The 19,405-nt window shown below is 39.0% G+C and overlaps 2 protein-coding genes across 2 annotated transcripts; one reads left to right on the top strand and one right to left on the bottom strand.

Moving 5' to 3' along the window:
• Positions 1-7,748: 7,748 nt before the first annotated feature.
• On the bottom strand, positions 7,749-12,139 carry Cyp28d1_3 (probable cytochrome P450 28d1). The gene is made up of 8 exons (XM_011189508.3): positions 11,856-12,139; positions 11,597-11,735; positions 11,056-11,163; positions 9,217-9,309; positions 8,691-9,140; positions 8,434-8,548; positions 8,110-8,379; positions 7,749-8,018 (listed from the first exon to the last, which is right to left on the bottom strand). The coding sequence occupies exons 1-8, from the start codon at positions 12,056-12,058 to the stop codon at positions 7,852-7,854; spliced, it is 1,545 nt and encodes a 514-aa protein (XP_011187810.2). The 5' UTR covers positions 12,059-12,139; the 3' UTR covers positions 7,749-7,851.
• A 4,929-nt stretch (positions 12,140-17,068) lies between these two features.
• LOC105215605 (probable cytochrome P450 309a1) lies at positions 17,069-19,138 on the top strand. Its single transcript, XM_029042480.2, has 8 exons — positions 17,069-17,281; positions 17,366-17,504; positions 17,566-17,676; positions 17,741-17,842; positions 17,910-18,332; positions 18,394-18,517; positions 18,578-18,841; positions 18,901-19,138. The coding sequence occupies exons 1-8, from the start codon at positions 17,100-17,102 to the stop codon at positions 19,062-19,064; spliced, it is 1,509 nt and encodes a 502-aa protein (XP_028898313.2). The 5' UTR covers positions 17,069-17,099; the 3' UTR covers positions 19,065-19,138.
• The last annotated feature ends 267 nt before the right edge of the window (positions 19,139-19,405 follow it).

Here is a 19,405-nt window from a genome sequence, read left to right on the forward strand (position 1 = left end):
ATTTATGCATCAATTTTGGTGCGTGTAAACCGTAAATGGAATATGCAGATCATCGATTGGAAAATTAAGTGTCATGACATATACAGTGACATACACCGCCAAGGCTCAGGAATGAGCTACAGAAGAGCATGTGACTTTATATGATTCATTCCTTTCATCTATCAACCAACAATATTGAAGAGACTGTCACAACAACAACAATTATAATTTCTACGCCAAATAACAACGAAGGCAGGAATAAAACGATTGGCGAGTTAAAAAAAAAGCGATATGGGTACTCAGGAGTATAAAAGTTACTTTAGTAATGGTGCTAATCGAGGATCATTCTGGAACATGTACTAAATCAGGAGAGGTCTCATCACATTTGTACACTTTTCCTCAAATTTTCGTTATCTATAATTGATACTATTTTAGATATACTAAACAGTATTTATTGACTTTCGGTACCTTGACTTGTCGAGAGAGCACTGTCACAGCCTTAAGCTCGCACCTTATCAATATCAACTAGACGAATATTGAGTTGTTCAACGATTATCGGTCATACAAGCTGGTTTAGTCTAACTATACTCTAGGTTGACCTTTTTCTGAGCGGAATTCCTACACGAAGGCAGTGAGGTACCAAAACACATTTATTTAAAGTTAAAAAATTTTAAGAATTAAATTTATATCCGGTGCAACCTAGAGATGAGAATACGGTCCCGACTCAGAGGTCCTCACCCAGCTCTCCAAATGTTATATGATCTCATAACCAAAAAATATTTCATCAAGACTAAGGTCAATGTTTGTACATAAACTCATATAACCATAACTCGAAGTCTCTCTAACTTGAAATTTTTTTATGGATTATAGTGATTCTAGTTAGAGAAGTTCCACTGTATTTATAAATCGCCTCCTAAAAATGGCTGTATTCTTTTGTTACCGACTCACAAAAGACACAAAGTTGCAACACAAAATTAGCTATCTAACTGTTTTGTATCGAACGCTCTAAGCCAATATGAGACATGGGTAGTGGTGAAAAATCATAAAAAAAATTTTAAGTGACAATTACATGAATCTCCACGATTTTTCGTTCTCCATCCACGGTTAGGTACGGAAGTAATTGATGAGAAGGAGAGATGTGACGAACTGTCGATGTCGCGTATATTTTCGTAAAATTCTTTTAAAACTTTCTACTACTTACCGATTTTTACTGTATCCTTTTTTCAAGCAATTTAATATTCTCCACTAAATCTTTAAAGACACCTGAAAATCATACCAGATTTCCCTATAAACCGCAGTAGTGTTGAGCATGTGTGCCACATTGGCAGTTCGTAAAATAATTATGTTAATTAAATATCACAACCGTCGCTGTACCACATATTAAGTGACTGCCACACAGCGGTATCACGCACACACATACCAACGTATAAATATACATAGCGAAGGTACTTACACAATAGGTATTACCGCACAACAACAACAACGCGCATACACTGCCATTAATATCTTTATATGCACTTCAGAAGACGCTCAATGAACCACTTAAGCAGCAGCTTTTAGCTTTTGGAATGGTGGGGTGTGGGTGTGTAAGAAAGCTCACTTAATGGTTAATATACATATATAATTTTATACGAGTGCATGCGAGTGTGATTAATAGCGGCACCCACAGGTGTAACCAATGTGTGATAAGCTCAATGACGGTAGGAAATACCACTGAAGAAGTTCGAAGTTTGACACCAAATTCGAAATAATTGGTTTCGAATTTCAAATACAGTCTTATTGAAAAACATTATTATTGATTATGCGATTTGGTTACTCAAATTTTTTTATATATTTCAACATACTTATCAGAAGAAGAATTGGTCTCTGATATCCGCATTAGAATTTCAATTTCCAACAGGCTCTATTTCCGCACTCACAACATCACCAACACTTTAACACCAAAAAGTGTGAAAGGCATAATTATACGCAGTGGCAAGGTAAAATGCCGAGCAGCTTCAAAAATGTAAATGCCTCCAAGAGGCACTTTGCGCGGAGAATAGCGAAGAGTGACGCATGACTTGGCGGCAGCAGCCAATAAAAGCGGCAACCTCAGTGGCAACCGCGGAAAATATCAAATTATCAAAAATGTGGCAGAAGCACGAGAATTTCTTCACACACACACACCCAGGCACATTAGCCACTAATACATGGAAATTGCACGCGTCGGTAATTGTGTTCTGTCGCGCAAATAAGATTCGCGACTTAATGTATTTATGCCTGCAAATTACGCACGGCTCGTCGATGTATGTGTGGATGAGAGCTTCATTTCCAACTGTCTGTTCTTCTGCTGTTAATAAATATTCAATCAAGCGCCAGCAGCAGCAATCACACAGACTCTCCGCTGCTTCCGCGTATTCTTAATTTTATTTAAGTGTGTATGTATGTAAATGTGTCTAATGATTGGTGTGAGTCATACCTCGGTCCTTACTGCGGTTCATTATGCGAATTGCGGTTTGGGCCATCCATCCATCTCGCATTCTTTCTCTATCTCAGCTCAGCATTCAGCTGCTTGCTGTGCCATTGTCAGGCTCCCCCAGACTTTTCGTCAATCGTTTCATGTTGGTGACACATATTTTTCCTAATTGACAAGGCAACACCACATATCACAGCCAGTCGGCGCACCTGTGAGGGGTGTGGGAAGTGTATGAACATGCGTGAGTTCCTTCACCTACTTTTTATGGTTTCCTTCATTCAGATTTTCGCAGATGCAGTTGAGTAATTTCATTTTCTTCGCACGACCACAAATTTTCAAGGTACACACACGCTGTATAGATATATATGCTTCAATATAAAGGTTGATCCATATGGAGACATTTTTATTTTCGACGAAAGAATAGCTCAACATACCTTAAAATGTGAAATGAAAAGTTCTTGATATCTCCTGAACTTTACTTACATAAAGACTCTGTCCAGGATCATAGAAACCAACATGCACACGACTACTGCTGGCATAATTTTTAAGAAAGCACGTTGGCTGACACATACTTCTAGTAGAAACCTCTTCGCACAACGTCTCCATAGAAAGACACAACCCTAACCTACGTTACATACCTACCTCCTTCTATGATCCGAGAGGAGCTCCCATCCTGGTTCCCATTTAAAAGATTTCAAAGAAAATACCTAATTTGTTAGAACAGTCATGGGCTTCAACTCAATGCAGTAACAATCAGACCTGGAAGCAGAGTTTTGAGAATCCCGCCGTTAGTCTTGGGAGTCTAGTACAAACTTTTTCAGCAAAATTAAGCCAATCGTAAGAATGAGATCGTCTTCCATATATAGCGGCACTTTTGGCCCACTTGAACTAATCCAAAAATATTATTTGATTTTTACATTTATCTAACTCTTCAAAATGAAAGGTTGTGTGAACCACCCTGTGCTTTTGCAAATTGTTTGTAATAAAGTATAAAGGCTCTCTACTCATTTCTTCTTGAAAATTGAATTTTCTTGTCACTAATTGTACTTTAACAAAAGAAAACGCGAAATGGAAAATAAAAAATAACAATGTTCGAATTTCTTAAGTTGTGTAAGGGAATGCATGACTGGAGAAACCTTTCACAAGAAACGTTATACTTTTGTGGCTTTCTATGCATATGTATTTTGAATAACGAGGAAATCGAATTTCGCAATTATCCACCGTGGAAATTATGCCTCTCACATCCGTACGATAAAAGATTGTTAATGATCCTATTGTCAAGAGGAGAGCAGAAACGTTGATGTAGGAGAGTAAGTGACTACTTTGCTGCGAATGTTTCGGCATGACTTGTTTGAGAATTGTTGAGTGATTTTAAATTTAATTTCAAATATTATAAAATTTATTATGTTACTTGGGCAGTAGATGCCACTCCCCAACGGCTGTATGCCACCATCCACTTGCCACATTTTCAGCTTGTTAAGGGTTCTAGTTCCCTGTACTTTGAAAGAAACAGTGTCGTACACTTTCGATGGAAGTTATCCACTTAAGTTTTTGTTGGAAACAGGGAAGATCGTGAATAATCCTCAAACAATACTCAAAGTTAAATTTTACATTAATCTTCAATTTCATAAAAATAAATAAAGTCCGTTTCATATTTAAGAATCGAATCAAATGTTGTTTCCTCATAAAACGTTCCAAAAAGAGCAAAAGTAAAACAAAGCTTAAATTAAAGTAGCTGCAACAGCTTGTGGCAACATAAACTCAGCCACATAATTCTCATTGAAGCTCTACTAAACAATTAACTCAATCAATCAAGACACAGGCTTAAACCAAAGGAGACGTCTATAAGCTAATTATATCTGGATGCCACCTTATTGCAACACTTTATAGCACTTTTCAAAATTATTAAAAATTTCAAGCAAAGCGCGAGATTGCATTGAATTAGTAGAAAAGTAGCGAGCATTTATGAAAATTATTGTAAGCCAACAAAAACAACAAATAGCCGTAAAAAAGCGGTAACGGCAATAACATTTGTGCCGCCTGAAACACAAACAACTGCCGTAAAGAAAAAAGTACAAAAAACAACAACAATAAATGAAGCAAAACTGCAATATGCCATGGCAGATGCCTGCTGCCGCAATTAAGCGAGGGTGATAGGTCGCCTGAGTTGGGTCAGCGTGTGCTGTTTGATGTCAAAGACATGTCAGTGCGTGCGACAAGCATAAGGCAGCACAGCCAACCGACTGACGTTTATTGCATTCATTGCCACCCACCCTTGTCGTGGCCTTGGAGTGCAGCCCTTTGAAATCTGTTCTGCTCGGCGCACAACCCTTATGGCAGACTCTGCCCGCTTTTTAATTACAATCGTGTTAAGTGTTGTTAAGTTTTTCTCCCCTCTTATTTCCACTAAACACCAACAAGTCGCACAGTAACAACACACTTTGAATGACAGGATAACATCTCAAAGATTCTCATTGAGCATTTTAAAGTGAATTGAAAAAGCAAAACTACGACAATTATTGTAAAAGCAATATCCTGTTTACAGCTGCAGGCGCTTGTTGTGCATGGCAATATATGGCAATCATGTTGCCATTACTAGAATGGCTTTTTAATTTATTAAAAATTGTATACAAACAATTTGTAGATATTTGTGGTCCATTAAAAATGCTAAATTTTTGAATAAATGAAAATTGAAATTAAGAATCGTCAACATATACCCGCATTGAGATGTTATCGAAGCATATAATTTTGTTTTTCAAATATTATTTATTTAGATAAAACTTTTACTATTAGCCTCAGTAGAATGTTCTACTAGGTGTGTTAAAAAATAACAGGAATTTTCCGTTTTTTGAAAATAAAAGATGAATTTATTAGTCTAGATTAAGTTTTCAAGTAGCACTTCTCAAATTCCGTTTTTGGGATAGTCTTTGACTCTTTAAAATTCCAAAAATTTTAAATTTCCGTTATTTTTTAAAGACGCCTCGCATAAATAAGACAATATAGTTTCGAACTCTCAAACAACCATCTTCTATAACGTTTTATGAACTTTCACCCTTTAATACTTGGTTTCTGAAGAGTTCTTCGAAAAAACTATTCAGAAATCAGGAATTCTCCAGGAACTTAAGTGAATCGACCTAAGAAAACCGAATGATAACCGATCAGATCAACCACAACAAGCACTAAACTCTATTATGAAAATCCAAAGGCTCAAGTTTAAGGTAAAATTTTTAGGAAGAACTGACAAGTATAGTTCTGGAATCTTTTGAAAAACTCTGTGTTTAAATCGACACCCGTTCGTCGAAATTTTGTTATGGAATAGTGTTAGATTTCTTTAAACCAGAAAAACTTTTTTTTAAAACATCTTACAGTAAAAACAATAAACCCCAGTAATGTGAATAGTTTTTAACGTCAAACACAAAACTCGAGTTTATGGTCCAAAATATAAATTGTAATTTTATTATAATCAAAAAGTTGGGATTCATTAGAGTAACCCTTTAATTCTAATTATCAATAATCTATACTACTTAATGGAGAAAAAAACCTTTCTCATTTATTCTTTAAATGTCTATAATTGTCTGTTCCACTTTACGATATAGCCAAGTTCATACATATGCACAATAAGCACGTGATGAGTATAAAATGTCCGAAGAACACTTTGCGTAATTGCAACACAACTGACTTGATAGTTGCAATGACGGCTGCATCTTCCGACATCAACGCCTTGTCGGCTTCCATTGGCTATTTCCAAGCAACTGCTCGTTACAAATGTTTACTTATACGCTGCTTGCATGAGTCTCTGTGCGGCTGTGTTTGCAGAGCGCTCTTATTTTCCAATTGATTGCGTCAAAGCTACAAGCTCAAAGTGCAACGTTTAGAGTTCTCTGCAAATATTTATTTATTTGTATTTATAAGCCGCAATGCTTTCGCATGTAAGACCCCACTTTTTTCGATCAACAATCTGTCCGAGCTGCATTCGCACCCTACACTTCGGTATTTACAGTAATTGCCTGCCTGGCCTGCGTAAGTAGTGTTCGGGGCCGTGCAGCAAGACGTTCTGCCGGCAATTCAAACGGCAGCTCTGCTCTAAGTGGTCTGACAGCAGATTCCGATTGCGACGCATTGCAGGCACCCCTCCACGTCCAACCACCCATTCGACCGTACTTATCGTGACCCACTAATGTGGTCAAGTGGCAGCACAGTTAAGATTTTACTTATTTGTTGCAAATTGCAATTGCATTGCCACATTTCAAAGCGATGTTACATAAGAAGGGCCGCATGGTTGAAGAAGCTGCTGCCCAAGGCGTTAGGCTTTTGTTTGGCCAGCGGTGTGAGGGACATGAGTAATGTAGGGTGGTAGGGTGACCGCATACTTGGCATATTTGCTTCTGGTTGCGGGTGAAATGGTCAACGCATAAATGCCATTGTAAATATTATGTTTGCAATTTTCCAGCTCAACAAGCGAACAGCCAATTTCCTTAATTAATTTCTGCTTTCATTTTTTCCCCGATTATTTGCACTCGCAATTTCTACATTGATGGTGATAAGGCGATTAAAGTGGCAGCAGTAAAAGGCTGTAAAGCTAAGTATCTGACACTTTACTTTGAAAGTGTGCTCTTTTAATAATGAGAAGTGTTGCGACGCTATACGAGAGCTTCAATCATACAGTAGCAGATTAAAGTGAGGTTAGGTAATGTTTAAATGGCATAAGGCTTAGGGCATACTAAGATGCTTGTAAGTAGAGTTCACTGAAAATGGTATGCGAGAAAAAACTATAGGTTTGATATTGGATGTGGCATCTGCGGATGTCCTTATTAGGACTGTCGGTTTCGAGAAGGTTATATCTAGTCAGCTACCAGTTCTCTCAGTACTGCACTTGTAACTCAACACACCGTCCAAAGATTCAACAGGCACAAACGCAGAGATATTCCCTAAATATCGCTCAGGATTGATCCGTCATAAACTGAGATGAGCTAACTGGATGCAACGGACGATAACTTGCCACAATCAATTAATTAATATTTTTTTTTTTAATATTTTAGTGGTTTTAAGATCAAATCATCGACAGGTTGCTCAAAATTTTATTTAGAATCTCATTAGCAGCAAACTACTTATTTGGAAGATAAGCACTGTGAAACACTTTAAAACTCTCCCAGAAATATAGAATTATATAAAGTATATAATTGGGAGAACGTCATAAAGAGACCAATACAAAGAGTTCGAGCTCTGGTATGGTAATTTCCACTGGTTGAATTCAACAAACTATATCTAGCTCAAGCATAAAGGTACATATAATTTATACATTTCTAGGATTTCATTTGGACGTATAAAAGAGATTTTTATTATTCATTTTTAATGCTACTTTAATTCGATATAAGTGAGAATTTGGACTTCTCTTTCAAAGAACTGACTACAAATGATCATTCGCTACGTTGGAACACCAGTTCGATATTTCCGTCGAGGGTTAGGAGAAATGAGTCCTTCCCGATTTTGTTATCGGTACGTGTATTTTCACTGGCGCTCACGTGGAAGTTACGTATTAGCTCAGAAACAGCAACCTTGGCCTCAGATAAGCCCAACTTCATGCCTAGAAAATTAAATAGGTTTAATTTGTTCTAATGTTTTAGTTTTAAAATCTCAAATCCAGGCTTAAGAAAATGATTTCCCATATATTTTACCTGGGCACATACGCGGTCCGTCTCCGAACGGCATAAAAACACCCATTTCCCGATATTTACGCACACCACCCAATTCCTCTGCAAAGCGTTCAGGCCAAAAGTCGTTGGGGTTTTCGAAAAACTCAGCGTCGCGATGAAAAGAGTACGTTGAAATATAGACAGCGTCACCGGGTTGCAAAGTCAGCGTTGATTCGTCGAAATTTTTTAAACTGATTGGCTCAGTGCAGAGTTTAAAAAGCGTCGGCAGAGGTGGGAACAGGCGTAGTGTTTCTGGAATTTTTGTAATATATTAATAAATAGCCAATTTTACAATTTATTTTATACCTTGTAGACACTGTTCCAGATAAGGCAGTTCATTTAGCGCGTCAAAACTGTCAGTGACGTCGGCAGCGAGCAGTTCCTCTCTGAGCTTTCGTTGAGCGCGTGGATTGCGCGCAAGCTGCCAGCGAGACAGGAAAGTACATAACAGACAGACATTTTAAAACCGCTACTTAGCGAAATCACAACTTTGTTACAACAACAACAAGAACAACAACAACGACAAACAACAGCAACAATTGAAGCTCATAATTTCCACTCACCAACAGCAGGCAGTGCGCAATCAGCATCGCTCCCGTTTCATAGCCATCAATCAAAACTGTTGTTGTGTGTCCAGCAATTTGTACGGCATTTAAAGATTTTTTATCCATGAGCTGCTGCAGGTGATCGATCACATCGCCGCGCCCACCGCCACCCCCGGCTGTCTTCTGCTGGGCGCGCGCATTCAAGGCGTCCGTGAGTAGTTGTTGAAAGAAACGATCCGCGGCGACGGGAAAGAAACGCACCGGACGGATTTTGCGCAGCCAAGGCCAAGCAGTGGTGCGCCCATAATAACGTACACACTGCAGCGATTGCAAAATAATATCTCTTGCCATGCGATGCACGGGTGAGAGCGATGTGGCACTTTGTGCTTTGTACGGCACATTGAAGGCGTTGCCTTCGATACCCCATATGAAGTTGGACATGAACTGCGCGGTGAAGCGGTTGGCTAGCTGAAATTGTCAGTCAGAAATGTGGCACTTAGCAATAAAGGAGGTCTACTATTATGTTAAGTTCGGAAATACGCACTTCTTTGGCATCTTGTGGTTGCTCACCCACAGCTGTGAGGAACTCACTGGCTTTCTGTGCACTGTCACGCATTGCTGAGTAAAAGGAGCGAATCTAAGGGGTTATAATAAATTTGTTTAAGAAAAGTCAGTATATAATTTTTGGTATACCGATTTCCTACTCTTTAAAAAATGAAAGCTTAGGTAACACCCAAATACAAATCTTTTAAATACCAAAAATACCTTGCTATTTATGCAGCTCATAATTTTTTCGTTTTATAATTTCAAAAGAGCGAGCAAGCCGCCCGAGAATTATCATCGACAGAAATCTTCCACATACAGGTTTAGTTTGATATTTACTATACATATGATATTGAAATTATTATATTAATTCCATTGAATTAACAGTTGAGAACACTTCTAAAAATAAATATAAAAATACTTTTTTCTTTTTAAAAATACTTTTTTCTTCCTAGATATATTTTCTTCAGTATGATAAACATATTGTAGAATTAATTTATAATTAAGAAGTAAGGAAGGGCTAATTTCGGTTGTGACCGAACATTTTATACTCTCGCAATTTATTTATTTAATTTTATTTATATTATATAATACACAATATGACCCACATATTCGTCGCATTCATGGTATAAATTGAAAGTTGGAAACCCTAATATTAGGTTAGAAGCACCGACGTCGTCATGTTCGATATATGGGGCCTTGAAAACCGATGGTCCGATTTCGGCGATTTTTAGAATGGGGCTGCCACACTATAAATACAGTATTTGTGCAAAGTTCTGCACCGATATCTTCACTAGTGCTTACTTTATATATTGTAAAGTTAACGGTTTAGATCGGTTTCAAAGTTCTGGTATATAGGAAGTAGGCGTGGTTGTGAACCGAATTGGCCTATTTTCACAACATATCATTGGGATCCAAGGAAAATATCCCAAACTAAATTTCATTGAAATTGGTCGCGTAGTTTCGGAGTTAGGGTTTTTGACCCATAAGTAGGCGGAACCACACCCATTTAAAATTTTGTATACCAATTTGGGTGTGGCCCTTCTGTACCTTTTTTATAGTGAAATTTAAGGTTCCTAGTGTTTTTCTTTACTGAATTAACCCACTTTTAGTAATTTTCAACATAGCCTTTGAATGGGAGGTGGGCGGGGTTATAATTCGATTTCCTCCATTTTGGACCGTATAAAGAAATGCCTGAAAAAAACGATTCCTGAAAGATTCATTGATATAGTTTTAGTAGATTTCGAGATATGTACGAAAACTTAGTAGGGGCGGGGCCACGCCCACTTCTCCAAAAAATACATCCAAATATTCCACTCCATAGTGCGATCCTTTGTACCAAATTTTATTTCCATAGCTTTATTTATGACTTAGTTATGGCTCTTTATGTGTTTTCAGTTTTCGCCATTTTGTGGGCGTGGCAGTGGTCCGATTTTTCATTTTCGAAAGCAACCTTTCCAGGGTGCCAAGAAACAAATGTGCCAAGTTTCATCAAGATGTCTTAATTTTTACTCAAGTTACAGCTTGCACAGACGGACAGACATACATTCGGATTAGAACTCCACTCTTCACCCTGATCACTTTGGTATATATAACCCCATATCTAACTTGTTTAGTTTTGGGTGTTACAAACAACCGTTTTGTGAACAAAACTATAATACTCTCTCAGCAACTTTGTTCCGAGAGTATAAAAATGTTAACAAAATTTTGCTTAGTAAAATGTGAATCAAAATATTTTACGGTTGAAAATCTTTCTCCAATAACACCCTTTTTGTCTTAAAATATCCGAATATTATATCAAATACCCATAAATATTCAATTACTATTCTTATTACTTCACCTTATTAATAGTCAATGCGGGAACCAATTCCGAACGTCGCGCTTTCCAGTCCTCTCCTGTGGAAACGAATGGACTGCAGAGGCGCAGTTGTTCCACGCTTGCATTGGTCTAAAATACAAAAATATATAAATAAATATAAATATTTATAAACAATTCCATGACCAAATCTTAATTTTAAATTTTTTAAATACGATTTCTTGACTTGCTTATTCTTATCAGCGAGTTCATTGACTTCATCAGAGGTGTTAAAGCTTAAAATAAAACAAAAACTTAGCAAGAGATTTTAAAAATGTCTGGTACGTTCACATAGAGTTGATCCTCTAATAAAGCAGTAATATAATGAGAAAATAAAATGGTAAAATAGTACAGTGTTCCCCGTCTCAGTTGAACTTCGAATAGCATTCAAATATTGAGCGAAATTTGCAAGATAACCCTAGTACTCAGTAATAAATATGATTAATTTCTTAAACGAAAGTGTGAGATAAGAGCAGTGAATCCATCTACTCTCCCAACGTATTTACTTAATCACTTAAACACTTACCCATTGAGAAGATTCGTTATCGTGGAAACTTTTAAAATTCTGCGTCAAAATTTGCGAAGCCAATTGCGGATCGCATATAAAGAGTTTGGGTGTGCGCGCGGTAAAGATGCCAACAAATCTCTGTGAGACCCTGTAACGACTGTAAGGGCAATATCTGTGTTATCTATTTTAAAAAATTCACTGCAAATTTGCTTTGTAATAACACATTCATTTTCAAAATATTTATTTGAGCTAAACTTAAATAACTGCCAGAAATTACAGATAAATCTCATGTAGCTCCTCAAGCGGATTGCAGCGCCCGACGCTGGACTTCGGGAATGTGCCGACGAGCAATTGCGGTTGCGGACCACAAACCCCGCGTTTACGCCAGTAATTGAAGTGCCAACGCAGATATATTAACACAAAAGCCGCGACGAGGCTTATTACTAAACATGCTAACAAAATGAACGTCACTAAGAACATTTTGAAGATCAAGTTTCACGGAGTATTTAGAATCCGGAACGCTTTCTCGAAGTGCTTAATTGCTACTGATCTGTTGTCTGTGTTGCAGTTCATAAAATCATATCATATATGATTCTAACTGATAAGGCACTAATTATTATTATTTGTTTAACTTTCGTGCTGATTAGAAGTGGTGAAATAAAACTAGTGTAGTCTGGAAATAATCTATTTTTATAACTAATTAGTTACTGAATTATTGCAACTATTATATTTAATGGAAACTGTATATTTATACAATGACGAAGCACATTTTAAGGAGCATCTCACTTTTCATCTCTTCTCTCTATTTTTCCGACCAAAATTCTTCTATCAAATTTCAAAAATAATGAAACCATTTTCTAAGTAGATCAAAGCGATAATATGAGACCGAAATAAGACTTTAAACTGATTAAAGAAGATTTGTGATGTATGTGATTGGCGTTGCAACCGTTTAGCCGGTTATAGCCGAATCGACGATAGTGCGCCACCTGTCTCTCTCCTTCGCAGTTCGGCGCCAGTTGGAGATCCCAAGTGTAACCAGGTCGCTCTCCACCTGGTCCCTCCAACGGAGTGGAGGCCTTCCCCTTCCTCGGCTTCCTCCGGCGGGTACTGCATCGAACACTTTCAGGGCTGGAGTGTTTTCGTCCATTCGGACAACATGACCTAGCCAGCGTAGCCGCTGTCTTTTTATTCGCTGAACTATGTCAATGTCGTCGTATAACTCGTACAGCTCATCGTTCCATCGTCGGCGGTATTCGCCGTTGCCAATGTTCTGAGGACCATAAATCTTGCGCAAAATTTTCCTCTCGAAAACTCCTAGTGTCGTCTCATCTGATGTTGACATCGTCCAAGCTTCTGCACCGTAAAGCAGGACGGGAATGATAAGCGACTTGTAGAGCTTGATTTTGGTTCGTCGAGAGAGGACTTTACTGTTCAATTGCCTACTCAGTCCAAAGTAGCACCTGTTGGCAAGAGTTATTCTGCGCTGGATTTCGAGGCTGACATTGTTCGTGTTGTTGATGCTGGTTCCTAGGTATACGAAATTATCTACGACCTCGAAGTTATGACTGTCAACAGTGACGTGGGAGCCAAGACGCGAATGCGCCGACTGTTTGTTTGATGACAGGAGATATTTCGTCTTGTCCTCATTCACCTCCAGACCCATTCGCTTCGCCTCCTTATCCATGCGGGAAAAGGCAGAACAAACGGCGCGGTTGTTGCTTCCGATGATATCAATATCATCGGCGTACGCCAGGAGCTGTACACTCTTGTAGAAGATTGTACCTTCTCGGTTTAGCTCTGCAGCTCTTATAATTTTTTCCAGCATCAAGTTAAAGAAGTCGCACGATAGTGAGTCACCTTGTCTGAAACCTCGTTTGGTATCGAACGGCTCGGAGAGGTCCTTCCCAATCATGACGGAGCTTTTGGTGTTGCTCAACGTCAATTTACACAGCCGTATTAGTTTTGCGGGGATACCAAATTCAGACATCGCGGTGTAAAGGCAACTCCTTTTCGTGCTGTCGAAAGCAGCTTTAAAATCGACAAAAAGGTGGTATGTGTCGATCCTCTTTTCTCGGGTCTTTTCCAAGATTTGGCGCATGGTGAATATCTGGTCAGTTGTCGATTTTCCAGGTCTAAAGCCACACTGATATGGTCCAATCAGTTTGTTGACAGTGGGCTTTAGTCTTTCACACAATACGCTCGATAGAACCTTGTATGCGATATTTAGGAGGCTGATCCCACGGTAATTGGCGCAGATTGTGGGATCTCCCTTTTTATGGATTGGGCAGAGCACACTGAGATTCCAATCGTCAGGCATGCTTTCTTGCGACCATATTCTGCAAAGGAGCTGATGCATGCACCTTATCAGTTCTTCGCCGCCGTATTTGAATAGTTCTGCCGGTAATCTATCGGCCCCCGCTGCTTTGTTGTTCTTCAAGCGGGTAATTGCTATTCGAATTTCTTCATGGTCGGGTAATGGAACATCTGTTCCATCGTCATCGATTGGGGGATCAGGTTCGCCATCTCCTGGTGTTGTACTCTCACTGCCATTCAGCAGGTCGGAGAAGTGTTCCCTCCATAATCCCAGTATGCCCTGGACATCGGTTACCAGATTACCACCTTGGTCTCTACATGAGGATGCTCCGGTCTTGAAACCTTCGTTAAGTCGCTTCATTTTTTCATAAAATTTTCGAGCATTCCCTCTGTCTGCCAGCTTCTCAAGCTCTTCGTACTCACGCATTTCGGCCTCTTTCTTTTTTGTCTGCAAATGCGTCTCGCTTCCCTCTTCAGCTCTCGGTATCTATCCCATCCCGCACGTGTTGTGGTCGTTTGCAATGTTGCGAGGTAGGCAGTCTGTTTTCTCTCCGCTGCGAGACGGCACTCCTCATCGTACCAGCTTGTTTTTGTCGTTGCCGAAAACCAATTGTTTCGGCTGCAGCGGTACGCAGTGAGTTTGAGATGCCGTTCCACAGTTCCCTTATACCGAGATGCTGATGAGTGCTCTCAGAGAGCAGGAGTGCAAGTCGAGTAGAGTATTTCGTGGCTGTCTGTTGCGATTGCAGCTTTTCGACGTCGAACCTTCCTTGTGTTTGTTGACGGGCATTCTTTGCTGCACAGAGGCGGGTGCGTATCTTCGCTGCGACCAGATAATGGTCCGAGTCTATATTTGATCCTCGGAGCGTACGCACGTCTAAAACACAGGAGACATGTCTTCCGTCTATCACAACGTGATCGATTTGGTTCCGCGTGTTTCGATCAGGAGACAGCCAAGTAGCTTGATGTATTTTCTTATGCTGGAATCTGGTACTACAGACGACCATATTTCGGGCCCCAGCGAAGTCGATCAGCCTCAGGCCGTTTGGCGATGTTTCGTCATGGAGGCTGAATTTTCCGACTGTTGTGCCAAAGACACCTTCTTTACCCACCCTGGCGTTAAAATCACCAAGCACGACTTTTACATCGTGGCGGGGGCAGCGCTCATAGGTGCGTTCTAGGCGCTCATAGAAAGCATCTTTGGTCACATCGTCCTTCTCTTCCGTTGGGGCGTGGGCGCAAATAAGCGATATGTTGAAGAACCTCGCTTTGATGCGGATTGTGGCTAGACGTTCATCCACCGGGGTGAATGCCAGGACTCTGCGACGGAGTCTCTCTCCCACCACAAATCCAACACCAAATTTGCGCTCCTTTATATGGCCGCTGTAGTAGATGTCACAAGGACCCACCTTCTTCCGTCCTTGTCCCGTCCATCGCACTTCTTGGATGGCGGTGATGTCAGCCTTAAGTCGTATGAGGACATCAACCAGCTGGGCAGAGGCACCTTCCCAATTAAGGGTCCGGACATTCCAGGTGCATGCCCTTATATCATTATCCTTAAAACGTTTGCAGGGGTCGTCATCAAAAGGGGGGTGTCTCATCCGAGGCTTTCGTAGATTTTTCATTGGGGGGTGTTTTTATGTGGTGGGTCCCAAACCCTACGCACAACCGCATAAGCGGGCTTCGCCTTCTCACTTTAGCTCGCCTTCAAACGGATGTCTGTTGGCTACCCAGAGGATACTTGGTCTAAAACCGGAAGTCGTGAGCTGCTTGAACCATGTGGAGAAGAATCGTTTCTGGCCACTCCCAAGTGAGTGACAATCAAAAACTTTCCTCACTTGCGTGAACTTCTACACATGATCCCATCCTCCTAACTAGTGTAGTCTGGAAATAATCTATTTTTATAGCTAATTAGTTACTGAATTATTGCAACTATTATATTTAATGGAAACTGTATATTTATACAATGACGAAGCACATTTTAAGGAGCATCTCACTTTTCATCTCTTCTCTCTATTTTTCCGACCAAAATTCTTCTATCAAATTTCAAAAATAATGAAACCATTTTCTAAGTAGATCAAAGCGATAATATGTGACCGAAATAAGACTTTAAACTGATTAAAGAAGATTTAAAAGAACAAAATTAGCGACCTTAGGGAACTCAAGCCAAGTCCGGCTTTTATAATGTATAACTATTGTATATAACAGTACTTCTGTTAAGCTGGTCATTAGTCAGGAATTCTTCCTCCACTACCAAATAACTTAGAACCCATTTAAAAGCTTAAAAGACAGAGCTTGAAACTTGATTTCTAAGCTCTGTTTTCATATAAAGTTTGCTTATTTTACTCAGAAATTATCAGTTATAACGGTGATAAAAGAATTGTATTATTATTATTTGTTGTTACATTGTAATGTATTATGCATATACCGCATACTTGATTTAAAGTTATATAAAATGATTCGAATTTGCACTTTTGACCCATTAATAAATAGCAGACCTTTATTAAATTAGACCAGTCAGGCATTAGGGTATTCCAATTTTACAGTGTTGAGAGAGAATTAATTTTAATAAAGATCAAATCAGCGTCTCCCATTTTGAATTATATGAAATTATATGAAAGGCAGATCACTAGGGATCTCTGTCTGTTCGTCTCCTCTTTCTCCTTACCATTCTTATTTGTAGTAAGACACCAGAGACAACTAATTAAATTCAATAAATATTATTATATTACAACTAATAGAAGTACCCTCTTGTATATGCAGCACACAATTTTTCATGCAAAGCTTTTAGAATTTACAAACAATATTAATAACAAACACGCATGAATGAGAATCACTTGAATGAAACCGAAAACAAACGACAAAAGGTATTCACGACATAAAGACAACATAAATTGCGTCTTATTCAATGTTAATGTCATAAAAAGAGATGCAAAAATGTCCACATACTTGCTGGTGATAAAGATAGAAAGAGATTCCATTAAGCTCCGAACACATTAAATGCTCAAAAGCTCTCAGTACACTCAACATATGACAGCCAGCGTAGACCCATATTGCAACTGTAGATTAACGACCTTGAACGCTACATATTACAGCACTGTGAATGCACCGCGCCAATTACTGATAATGAATACTTAAGTGACGGCAATGAATCCACACAACTGATACTTCACCGTGATAAATAAAAATCACAGCGCACAGTTTCGAAATGGTGCCGCTCCTAGTTACATTCGCTTTGCTCGCCGCTGTCGGTTTTCTGATACATAAATATCTGACATGGCACTATGATTACTTCAAAAAAATGGGCTTAGCTGGCCCAGAGCCGAAAATATGGCTTGGAAATTTTAGCGGTAAACAGCATATAGCATACGATTTCGATGATATCTATAAGTAAGTAATTTTTTAAAGAATTTATCTGAAAATAGATCTATAAAAGTCAAAACAACATTTAGTTAACGTACGCTTTTCTTACAGCAAGTACAAGCAGAAACATCAGGTTGTTGGTATCTTTGTTTCCAGAGATCCTCAGTATTTAATATTAGATCCGAAGTTGGCGCACGAAATTTTAGTAACGAATTTCAAAAGCTTTAGAGACAATTTCGGAAGCAATTTCGTAAGTGCAACCAGAAATGTTCTTTAAGACTATATACCTATACCTTGTGCATATCATTTAGCTCTACGACAAGAAAGAGGACACGGTCGCCGCATTCAACCCCTTTTTCAATGTTGGTGAGGAATGGAAGACGAAACGATCAGATGTAATGAGTGGACTAACACAGCACAAGGTATACTATTATTGAGTATATAGTTCTTTGTTTACACCTGAGCACATATTTTTATCACTCCCAGCTTACGTCAGCCTATCCGATTTGGAAGAATTGTACGCAAAAGCTCGGAAAGCTTTTAAAAGCACAGACTGCAAAAGGCAGCTCAATCATCGAAACGAAAAACGTAAGTCTCTGCTATAAGATATACTACCGTTGCTTATAATCTAAATTTAATATTGTCTCCATCGCAGCTTCTCTTACGTTATACATCCAACATTTTGGGCGAGTTCCTCTGGGGCCTTGAAACGAAAACTCTGGAAAGTCTCGACGAGCCAAATACTTACCTGGAAGTAGCGCAAAAAATACTTGCACAAGTGTTTCAAGGTTTTATGTGCTACTACAAATGTATACCGTTCCCTTGGTACAGACGCTTCGCCGATCATCGAATCTTCCCTCACGTAGGGGACCAACTATTTTCACAGTTCACAAAAGACGCATATGCAATGCGTGAACGAGATGCGAGCAAGAAGAATCAAGCTGATTTCTTGAATTACTTGCGGCAATTGCAGGAAAAGAAAAATCTCAGCCATAGTGAGGTGATAGGCTACCTGGCGACCGTGTTTGTGGATGGTTATGACACAGCGGCAACAGTTGCTTTTCACGCGCTCTTCTACGTGAGTCTAGTTACAGTTAAATTTTATTCAAGTAACTACTAAATTAGTCTTCATGAATTAGTTAACCCATCATCCGGAGTATCAGGAAAAATTGCGTCAAGAAATTCAAAGCAATCTCGAAACTGATGGTACTATTAATTACCAGGCTTTGTCGGTGCTACCCTATTTGGATCAGTGTGTGCAAGGTGAGAGCTTCTAATTTCTGTATTATATATATTGTTCTATCAATTTTTATATGTTTTTAGAAACCTTACGTATGATAAGTCCACTCACGTTTACTTCGCGCATCTGCACAGAACCCACAGAACTGGTGTTGGACGATGGACGCCGCTTGCCCATACAGAAAGGTGAGGTGGTAACAATACCAGTTTTCAGTTATTTACACGACGCCGAATACTTTCCAAATCCGTTGGAATACAAACCGGAGCGTTTCGAAAACGTCGATATCTCGGAACTGACGAAGAGAGGCACTTTTCTGCCATTCGGTGATGGGCCACGCATTTGCTTGGGTAACTTTCTAATATACTTAATCATTATAAATGTTAACGAGATGTATGTCACATTTTAGGTCGACATTTGGGCCTGTTGCAAGTGAAAACTGCTATCGTCGAAATACTCAAGAGCTATCGTTTGAAAGTCTGCGACAAAACTCCACCGATTGGGAGACTTGAATCGCAAACGCTTATTATCGGAGTGGATGGCGATATGTTAGTTGAATATGAGAGATTATAAAAAAAAATTCCTGTTATTTTCTATTATTTTTAAAAGATATCAAAATAAATACTTTTTCTAGGCATCTCCAAGAATTAGCTTTTCTGATATATGCTTTCCTAAGAACTAGTTTTGCATTTAAAACATTGAAGCAATTCTTAATTATCACTTTATTTTCTTCCAGCTAAGATCTGGAGAGAACAGAAAATTCACTAAGGCCTATAGCAAAGAATACAGAGGCAAACGGATTCCATAAAGTTTCCTAAAATCATTTGTATTTTTTTTATTTTTTCACACCGTAACTGATCTATTTCCGACGAGTTTAAATGGAGTTATACTTCAAAAAAACATTTTAAATATTA

This window comes from Zeugodacus cucurbitae, chromosome 5 (assembly GCF_028554725.1).
Source record: "Zeugodacus cucurbitae isolate PBARC_wt_2022May chromosome 5, idZeuCucr1.2, whole genome shotgun sequence".
NCBI lineage: Eukaryota > Metazoa > Arthropoda > Insecta > Diptera > Tephritidae > Zeugodacus > Zeugodacus cucurbitae.